Consider the following 10,854-nt stretch of genomic DNA (forward strand, 5'->3'; position numbering starts at 1 on the left):
AATATGGCCGCTATAAGCAATGTGTCATGTCTAATGATTGGAGACAGGCGCAGGAATACGTAATAGGGTTTTTTATTTTCACCCAAACAAAAAAGCGAGGTGTAAACCTATAAATAATACACGGGACGAGACCCGTAAAACAAGTGCACAAATACACGTAGCATGGAAGCTGATACAATAGCACAGGTACTCACAGGTCCAACGGACATGGTAACAATAACCGACCAAACAATGGTGAACAGAGGGCACATATACACAATTACTAATCAGGGGGAATTGGGAATTTCATTACGCACCAGGTGTGCTCCAGGTGTGCATTTAGCATGGGTCCTCAGATCCTCAAAAGGTTCTACAGCTGCACCAGTACATCACTGGGGCCAAACTTCCTGCCATCCAGGACCTCTATACCATGCGGTATCAGAGGAAGGCCCTAAAAATTGTCAACGACTCCAGTCACCCTAGTCATAGACTGTTCTCTCTGCTACCGCACAGCAAGCTGTACCAGAGCGTCAAGTCGAGTTCCAAGAGGCTTCTAAACAGCTTCTAATCCCAAGCCATAAGACTCCTGAACATCTAATCAAATGGCTACCCAGACTATTTGCATTGCAGCCACCCCCCCCCCCCCCCTCCCCTTTTTATACCGCTGCTACTCTCTGTTATTATCTATGCATAGTCACTTTACTAACTCTAACTACATGTACATATTACCTCAATTACCTCGACTAACCGGTGCCCCCGCACATTGACTCTGTACCAGTACCCCCTGCATATAGTCTCTCTATTGTTATTTACTACTGCTCTTTAATTACTTGTTATTTTTATTTCTTATTCTTATTCATCTTTTTTTAAACTGCATTGATGGTTAGGGGCTTGTAAGTAAGCTTTTCACTGTAAGGTTGTATTCGGCACATGTGACTAACACAATTTGATTTGATTTGAACTGATTTATAGGGATCTGTGTGCAAGACCACCTGAATGTTTTTTGGTCAATGTTGTTTTTGGTACAAGCCTGGAAAAGATTGCGCTGAGAGACCTTGGTCTGTAGATGCCACGTATTAAGTTGTGTGCAGTTTGGTCATTCGGTTCCAGAGGAGTAGTGTTTTAAGTGACTTGCCTAGTTAAATAAAGGTTACATTTACCATCATGCACATTTGCGTCCTTCCAGGCCTTATGGAAAGATGGAATTTGCATTATTTCAGTAAATTGGCGGAACCGGTATAATAATAATGAACCAGAACAAATACAACAGGCTTCTCTGTTTATTGTACATCCGGCAGTAGCCTATATTACATTCTATATTCATCATAGTAGGAGTTCGGTGATGACCAGAAGAAAGCAGGCAGCAGAGAGATGAACAAGCATCTGGATCCAGCTGTTGCAGCTAAGCTCACAGAGAAGAAGACTGAGTTAGCTCCAGCTCTAACATACCGATCAGCCACCACAATGTATTTATTATTTAACTAGGCAAGTCAGTTAAGAACCAAATCTTATTTTCAATGACAGCCTAGGAACAGTGGGTTAACTGCCTTGTTCAGAACAACAGGTTTTTACCTTGTCAGGTAAGGGATTTGATCTTGCAACCTTTTGGTTACTAGTCCAACACCCTAACTACTAGGCTACCTGCCGCCCCAATGCCAACACCACCATGCCCGGCCTCCCTCCCTGGCCCAGATCCCTTCCCTCCCTCAGGGCCTGCTGTGGGAAGCGAGTAGGGCATTCACTCCGAGTTGACTTCGAGATAGCGTGGGCAAACTACCAATGCGTTGTCCTTGCTCAGCATCTTTCCATTAGCAGCTTTTTACAGCAGCCATTAGGGGTCAGCAGCCATGTATCAGGGCAACCACTCCTCTATTTATTCTATATGTTTTTGTATGTGATGTCCTGTAATTAGTTTCATTGACAAGTTTTAATAACACAATGCACATTTAGGTGAAAGCAACCAATATAATATTTTCTTGTCTTAATCTGAGGTCAGAATGTGGTTCATGGTCCAGCGGCTGTGCTACGGGATCAGCTGGGATACAGAGGAGATCTGCAAGGCACGCAGAAAGATTTGCAGACCAAACCAGACGCAGGAGAAGGAGAAAGACAAAAAGGAGAAAGAGGAGAAGGTATTGGAGGTGCCTCGCCTCAGTAAGGACGATGACGGGAGTAACAGGAGGGAACATTCACCCGTCTCTTTTCTTGCAGGGCCCCAAAGCCCTCCACTTCCTCCGTGCTCACCGGCACCCCCCACAGCCACAGGGCAACACCTAGAAACCCAAGACAAAGCCCATGAAAACAACGTCAAACCCCACATGCTCTATCAGGTCTCTGACTTAGATATTTGGCGGAGCTTCGATCGTAACAAAAAGCCTTTGAAGGAGGAGCTCCATCGTCTGCAGGCCCTCACCAGGCTCCACATGAAGTACATCCGCAAGTGGTTCTGTAACCGACGCTTTTCGCTCGCGCTTTCCACTGGTTCACAGCCCAATGGTCTCTTGTCGTCAGAGACACAGCTCATTCAGCATCTGACACAACCACTGCCACCACAACGTGACAGCATGGACAGACCACCACCGAAGAAGAAAATGGTTTCTCAGGCAGATGATGTCAACATCATAAACTGCAGCTGCAATGGTAACCATGACAACCCTGCTAACACCACCCACCAGATTAGGTCAAGCTTGGAGGGGGAGGAAGTAGAGAAAGAACCACCTGAAGTACAGAAGAAGAAGAAGATGATGAAGAAGAAAACACAAGACCAGAGCTGGAGTTAAGAGATGCAAAGAGAACGGCAAGAATGCCCCAAACTGAAGGAGGAGCGGAAAGAGGTGGGGATCACAACATTCATAAACAACCCACGGAGAAGAACAAGCTTTCAAAATGGGCCTGTGGCCAAAGAACAAGACCATGGCCCAGCTGGAGCTCCTGAGACAGAAGCCAGTCTGCTTCTGCAGTCGCATGTAGTGCCCCCCAAGTGCTAATGGGGAGGTTAGTAGGAAGGAGGGAGCAGGTGCGTGGAAACTTGTGACTGGGCGTGAAGCAGAAGTGACTGCTGGGACAGACTTGGGGTAAATCTCAATAGTGTAAAGAGGCTTCCTCTCCTTGTTTTGTTCTCTCCTTCGCAAGCTCTGATCTGGCATGACCTAACAGATGAAATTACATGTTGAAACTTGAAAGCCTATCTTAACCTTTTATCTGTTTGCGGGGACGACTGAAAGGGAAGCCATGAGTATGGAGACACTCCCCTGCTATAATTTGACTGGAGAGGCCTGAAGGGGGCTGAAAATTGACTGTTAGGCTACATGTTAGGAGTTGTCACGAATAAGACAGCATTCTGTTGTATGTTACAAGCTGTTGATTATGTTTATGATGAAGTTCTACAGTCTGCTGTAATTTTAGCACTACTAACTTCCTGTTCACATGGTTCCTAATTTAAATGTCAATTCATGTTTCAAGCTCTATCAAAGGTTTGTGCTTGGAAGTTTCTAACTATGTCATTGCATTGATGTTCCTTGTTTGATATGTTCAGCGCGTAAAAAATTGGGGAAACTACCAGACCAGCGACAGCATATGGACACGGGTGCGTTCCAATAATCTCTCTATCCTCCTGAAGCGTTCGCTACTCCCTACGAAATGAAAAGCATTGGATTGATGTAGTTGGAGTGCCAGTCATTTTCTTTCAAATCCATGAAGGGAAGTGAACAACTGCTCACTTCGGGAGAAAGGAGAGATTATTGGGATGCAACCGTTGTTTATACAGAACGGATCAAATCTAATCAAATGTTATTGGTCACATACACATATTTAGCAGATGTTATTGGTCACATACACATATTTAGCAGACGTTATTGGTCACATACACATATTTAGCAGACGTTATTGGTCACATACACATATTTAGCAGACGTTATTGGTCACATACACATATTTAGCAGACGTTATTGGTCACATACACATATTTAGCAGATGTTATTGGTCACATACACATATTTAGCAGATGTTATTGGTCACATACACATATTTAGCAGATGTTATTGGTCACATACACATATTTAGCAGATGTTATTGGTCACATACACATATTTAGCAGATGTTATTGGTCACATACACATATTTAGCAGATGTTATTGGTCACATACACATATTTAGCAGATGTTATTGGTCACATACACATATTTAGCAGATGTTATTGGTCACATACACATATTTAGCAGATGTTATTGGTCACATACACATATTTAGCAGATGTTATTGGTCACATACACATATTTAGCAGACGTTATTGGTCACATACACATATTTAGCAGATGTTATTGGTCACATACACATTTTTAGCAGATGTTATTGGTCACATACACATATTTAGCAGATGTTATTGGTCACGTACACATATTTAGCAGATGTTATTGGTCACATACACATATTTAGCAGATGTTATTGGTCACATACACATATTTAGCAGATGTTATTGGTCACATACACATATTTAGCAGATGTTATTGGTCACATACACATATTTAGCAGATGTTATTGGTCACATACACATATTTAGCAGATGTTATTGGTCACATACACATATTTAGCAGATGTTATTGGTCACATACACATATTTAGCAGATGTTATTGGTCACATACACATATTTAGCAGATGTTATTGGTCAAACACATATTTAGCAGATGTTATTGGTCACATACACATATTTAGCAGATGTTATTGCGGGTGTAACGAAATGCTTGTGTTCCTAGCACCAACAGTGCAGTAGTATCTAACAATTCACAACAATACACAAATCTAAAAGTAAAATAATGGAATTAAGAAATATATAAATATTAGGATGAGCAATATCGGAGTGGCATTGACTAAAATACATTAGAATAGAGTATATACATATGAAATGAGTAAAGCAGTATGTTCCATTATTAAGTGACCAGTGATTCCATGTCTATGTATATAGGGCAGCAGCCTCTAAGGTGTAGGGTTGAGTAACATCATTAAAGTGACCAGTGATTCCATGTCTATGTATATAGGGCAGCAGCCTCTAAGGTGCAGGGTTGAGTAACCGGCTGGTACCAGTTTAATATTTGATAATGTTGTTGGTGATGTTACTCAGTATATTCACCTTCTGACCTCATACTCTGCTTATGCAGTCTGTTTCCTTGTCTTTTGGCAGATCTTGTGTGGTCTTGTCATGAGTAAGAAAGTAATTAACTTATCTATAGCCTAATTAAAGGTACAGTAACTAAAGGCTCATGTTAAATCGTATTGGTTCCTCAAGTGCTGGTCAGGTTTTCTCATACCCTTTTATGAATGAACAGAACTGTTTCTCCTTGTTCTGCAAGTGGGTGTCTCTGACAGTAGACTGAGTGGATGTAACAACTGAAAGCATTTATTAAACACAAGATGAGACAGTGATTAGAAACTACGAAGAAAGTGAAAAATAATGCATACTCAGTTTTTTTAATTAATTGCTTCCATTTGTGGACTTCGTGGTACATTCTCAGAATTGTTAGAGAAAGATAAGTCCTATTTTACAACTAACCTTATAAAAAAATCGAGACAATGTGTAATTATCCTCCTGTTTGATCACAACTCACAACCTTGCATAACTCAATCATAAACATACACTCAAGTTAGGATTGATTTGGTCATTAGAGAGCGGTCGGTCCCAGTCCTGCCTTAGTTCCAGTACTCTGCGGCCTCCACCCTCTGAGGCTGCCAGAACTCTGCTCCCTCGATTATCCGCTTGATCAGATTGGCTGAGGTGATCAACATGTGACCTGCCATCTGGAGGAGGGTGGAGGCCATGCGGAGGGCCTCTCTGAGAGAGAGAGAGAGAGAGAGAGAGAGAGAGAGAGAGAGAGAGAGAGAGAGAGAGAGAGAGAGAGAGAGAGAGAGAGAGAGAGAGAGAGAGAGAGACGGTAAGTGGGAGAGAGCGAGTGAGAGAAAGAGTGACGGGAAAGAAAGAGAGATCGTCACCTCAAACAGGTATCAGGTTAAGATAGGCTTTCAAGTTTCAACATGTAATTTCACAGCAGCAAGATTTGTCACCTGTTACCACAAGAAAAAGGGCAACCAGTGAAGAACAAACATATTTATGTTTATTTATTTTCCCTTTTATACATTCGTTTGAAACTTTTGTGAGTGCAATGTTTACTGTTCATTTTTTTATTGTTCATTTCACTTTTGTTTATTATCTACTTCACTTGCTTTGGCAATGTAAACATATGTTCCCCATGCCAATAAAGCCCTTAAATTGAATTGAGGTAGGCCGTCCTTGTAAATAATAATTTGTTCTTAACTGTCTTGCCTTGTTAAATAAAGGTTAAATAAAAAATTGAGAGGGAAGGGAGAGAGAGAGAGTGAGAGACGGGAAGTGGGAGTGCGAGAGAAAGAGAGGAAGTGAGTGAGAGAGAGAGTGACGGGAAGTAGGAGAGAGAGAGAGAGGAGAGAGAGAGAAAGAAGGAGAGAGAGTGAGTAAGAGGGGAGATTTACCATTGTTACAGATACAGTGGATTCAGAAAGTATTCAGACCACTTCTCTTTTTCCACATTTTGTTACATTACAGCCTTATTCTAAAATGGATTAAATAGTTTCCCCCCTTATCAATCTACATACAATACCCAATAATGACAAAGTATTAACCGTTTTATTTTAATTTTAGCTAATTTATCAAATTAAACTGAAATATCACGTTTACTTAAAGCATTTAGACCTTTTACTCAGTACTTTGTTGAAGCACCTTTGGCAGCGATTACAGCCTAGAGTCTTCTTGGGTATGACGCTACAAGCTTGGCACACCTGTATTTGGGGAGTTTCTCCCATTCTTCTCTGCAGATCCTCTCAAGCTCTGTCAGGTTGGATGGGGAGTGTTGCTGCACAGATATTTTCAAGTCTTTCCAGAGATGTTCGATCTGGTTCAAGTCTGGGCTCTGGCTGGGCCACTCAAGGACATTCAGAGACTTGTCCCGAAACCACTACTGCGTTGTCTTGGCTGTGTGCTTAGAGTTGTTGTCCTGTTGGAAGGTGAACCTTTGCCCCAGTCTAAGGTCCTGAGCACTCTGGAGCAGATTTTCATCAAGGATCTCTCTGTACTTTTCTCCGTTCATCTTTTCTCCCAGTCCCTGCCACTGAAAAACATACCCACAGCATGACGCTGCCACCACCATGCTTCACTGTAGGGATGGTGCCAGGTTTCCCCCAGATGTGATGCTTGGCATTCAGGCCAAAGAGTTTAATCTTGGTTTCCTCAGACCAGAGAATCTTGTTTCTGATCTGAGAGTCCTTTAGGTGCAAACTCCAAGTGGACTGTCTTTTAATGTGCCTTTTACTGAGGAAGGGCTTCCGTCTAGCCACTCTACCATAAAGGCCTGATTGGTGGAGTGTTACAGAAATTGTTGTCCTTCTGGAAGGTTCTCTCATCTCCACAAAGGAACTCTGGAGCTCTGTCAGAGTGACCATCAGGTTCTTGGTCACCTCCCTGAACAAAGCCCTTCTCCCCCGATTGCTCAGTTTGGCCGGACGGCCAGCTCTAGGAAGAGTCTTGGTCGTTCCAAAGTTCTGCCATTTAAGAATGATGGCCACTGAGTTCTTGGGGACCTTAAATGCTGCAGAAATGTTTTGGTACACTTCCCCAGATCTGTGCCTCGACACAGTCCTGTCTCGGAGCTCTACGCACAATTCCTTCGACCTCATGGCTTGGTTCTTTCTCTGACATGCATATAGACAGGGGTTTGCCTTTCCAAATCATGCCCAATCAATTGAATTTACCACAGGTGCTCCAATCAAGTTGTAGAAACATCTCAAGGATGATCAATGGAAACAGGATGCACCTTCGAGTCTCATAGCAAAGGGTCTGAATACTTATGTAAATAAGGTATTTCTGTTTTACATTTTTTATGAATTTGCTAAAATTTCAAAAAAACTGTTTTTACTTTGTCTATTTATAGGGTATTGTGTGTAGATTAATGAGGATTTTAAAAAAAATCAATTTTAGAATAAGGCTGTAATGTAACAAAATGTGTACAAAGTCAAGGGGTCTGAATACTTCCCAAATGCACTGTACATCCCAGCAGGCTGGAGACGTCCTCCCATCCCCTTCCTCTCCACTTACCTGAGGACTTTTTTGGGCCCCAGACATTGGAAGTCAGCGCTGACGGAGTACCGGCCTGAGAAGGTGCCCTTCACGTTCAGGGAGCCAAACACGTCCTTGGGATTCTGCCGGTACAGGTCAAAGGTCACGCGGGCTATGTCTTTTCCTGTCCGCTGGTTAGGGTCCTGGGCTTTGGAGAGCACTGCACCCTGTGGGGTTAGAGTAAGATATGGGGCGAGATGAGAGACAGCGACATGGTCGGTGTCACCGTGCAACCGAACCAGGAAAAACTCTGGGCATTTAATATTTTCCTGATCGGGGCCCATATCCACATAGCGACTCAGAGTAGAAGTGCAGATCCAAGATGAGCTTTGCCTTTCAGATCAGAATGAATAAGGTTATATGGACAGATCCTAGATCAGCACTACTACTCTGAGATGCTTTGTGGATACGGGCTCAGGTCATGTGATAGGCCTAGAGGAAAAACTCAGGGCCCTACTCATCTCACTTGGTAGCTGACGTGGGTGTATATACCTGCACATACTGTCCAATCACTAACACAGGTCAGACGAAACAAATTCTCATGTACATGTCCAGATCACGACAGAGACAGACAGTGTCAAACCTACCGGAGGAGGTTTCCATGTCTGTCCAGGTTCCAGGGCCATGAGGACGGTGTTGTCGGGCAGATACATCAGGAAGTCTTCAGAGTCCACCACTGTCCCGTCCTCCTCACACACTAGCACCACAGCCAGACTGGACAGGCACAGCATCAGGGCCTGACACACCTGGGGAAGCAGCACAGAGAGACATGTTCAGAGGACAGACAGACACAGTGTGGGTATTTTGTAGGCACAATTACATTCTCCTTTGGCATTCACTCCGTGGTTCTTTGTAGCTCAGTCGGTAGAGCATGGCACTTGTAACGCCTGGGTAGTGGGTTTGATTCCTGGGACCACCCATAGGTGAAATAAGTGCATGCATGACTGTAAGTCGCTTTGGATAAAAGTGTCTGCTAAATGGCACCTATTATTGTCCCAGATCTGGTCTTGCTTGGGTCCTCACTAGTTACCACAGCCATAAAGTCATAAACGCCCCCCAATTTCTTAAATGTCTCTTCTTAAAATTGTATTTTAAACCTAACCCTTACCTGAACCCTAACCACACTGCTAACCTTATGCCTAACCCTAACCTTAAATTAAGACCAAAAAGCTACTTTTTGTTTTCATACATTTTTACGATATAGTCCATTTTGACTTTGTGGCTGTGGTAACTAGGGAAAAGCCCAGAGCTTTTACTGGTAAAGTCAGATGGTCCGGAAAAATTCCTGGCCTTACTTATAATAACCCTCCCTTTTCATTTAGCTTTTTTCCATTTTTTTTTCATTTTCATCATGTCTTTCTCTCTCTCACCCTCTCTCTCAGCTCCTCCAGGGTAGCTGCTGTGACGCCCTTCCTGGTGCCCCTGTCATGGGAACACACCCTGAATGGTCTCTGGGGGGCCGGGGCCAACGACCACACCCGCCTGGTCACAGACCTGTGGAGGAAGAGGACGAAGAAGATGTTCACAAGGCCAAATACAGCCAGCTTGAGGTAGAATTTGCCTAACCTGGTCCGAGATCTGTTTATGCTCTCTAACCAATGCCTACAGTCATTGTCATTTGTCACGCTAACAGATCTGAACCAAGCTAGAAGTTGCCCTGTTCTTGGATCAGTTTACCCCACACACCAATCTTAACCTGAACCATGAAGAGGATGTACAACCTGACCCTGTATCCGTGGTTTGGGACAACTTCTACCTATTCCCTATTCCATAGATACACAGATAACACATTTGTACTGCACATCATTTCATTTGGCCTAGGAAAGCTACCATAATATTATAGTGCAGAACAGGTACAACTGTATCTCTATGTTTAGATGTTAACTAGATATGATGCTATGTTTTTCTAAGGTGTTCTGTAATATTTACTACTGCTGCTGGCGTATAGTATCTCATGGACAGACTACGTCATTGAGGATCTGACTAAATTGCGCAAGGTTTGAGTTCTGGGTTAACCGAGATTAGCTGAGGTACAATGTGCTTTAAGGGCCGAGGTGTGGGCTGAGAGGGATACAAAAAGAGATTGAGACTGATTGGAAGACAGAAACAGATCAATCCTAGCTTCATCTGGTTTGACAACAGAGGGTTGAAACAAGTATAGAAAACCATTACTATTCTAACTGCCAGTCCAACTTCAATTAAAGCACTCAATTATATACATTTTCCAGTGGTTTGTTGCCATTGTGCCTTCTTGACAAATATCTTGGCACTCAACAGCGTACACCTTTACAAGTACAGTGATAGAGTATTATTAGAAAACTCAGATATAGAACAATTGATTGAAAAATGTACACAAAATGTGTGGGGGAAACATTATCCAGACACAGCTATTAGGAAGTAAGTGTACTTGCTTGATTAATGATGATGTTGACTCCATATCCCACTCCCTTTCTTTCCGTCTCTCTCTTCTTTACCTCCTGTTTTTCCTTGTGTTGTTATGGTAGCGTTGGTGCTATGTCGACTGATTCTGAATATGTCTGACCCAGCTAATTCTTTAGGACAGACTTTGCCCTGATGAATCAGATACAGACACATAGGGCAAAGTTCTCTGTGTGTGTGTGCGTACATGCGTGTGTGAGAGAGAGCGAGTGAGAATTGAAATTGAATTTAATTGAGACAGAGAGAGAGAGAGAGAGAGAGAGAGAGTAACACTGGCCTATATCATTGACTGCGCCAT

General features: G+C 42.9%; 1 protein-coding gene across 1 annotated transcript; it reads right to left on the reverse strand.

Moving 5' to 3' along the window:
- Positions 1–5,350: 5,350 nt before the first annotated feature.
- LOC120030307 (cell death activator CIDE-B-like) lies at positions 5,351–10,677 on the reverse strand. Its single transcript, XM_038975660.1, has 5 exons — positions 10,529–10,677; positions 9,488–9,611; positions 8,705–8,863; positions 8,097–8,284; positions 5,351–5,804 (listed from the first exon to the last, which is right to left on the reverse strand). Exons 1-5 carry the CDS (start codon positions 10,552–10,554, stop codon positions 5,663–5,665), a joined length of 639 nt encoding a protein of 212 aa, XP_038831588.1. The 5' UTR covers positions 10,555–10,677; the 3' UTR covers positions 5,351–5,662.
- Positions 10,678–10,854: the final 177 nt, after the last annotated feature.

Source organism: Salvelinus namaycush, chromosome 36, assembly GCF_016432855.1.
Source record: "Salvelinus namaycush isolate Seneca chromosome 36, SaNama_1.0, whole genome shotgun sequence".
Lineage (NCBI taxonomy): Eukaryota > Metazoa > Chordata > Actinopteri > Salmoniformes > Salmonidae > Salvelinus > Salvelinus namaycush.

What these genes read in the sequence shown, in the direction of transcription:
- LOC120030307 (XM_038975660.1), bottom strand. Translation starts at nt 10,554, where the DNA reads ATGGAGTCAACATCATCATTAATCAA. An exon ending in TCAACATCATCATTAATCAA is followed by an intron (nt 9,612 to 10,528) that starts GCAAGTACACTT and finishes CTTCCTCCACAG; the next exon opens with GTCTGTGACCAGGCGGGTGT. An exon ending in GGGCCCAAAAAAGTCCTCAG is followed by an intron (nt 5,805 to 8,096) that starts GTAAGTGGAGAG and finishes TCTCTCTCTCAG; the next exon opens with AGAGGCCCTCCGCATGGCCT.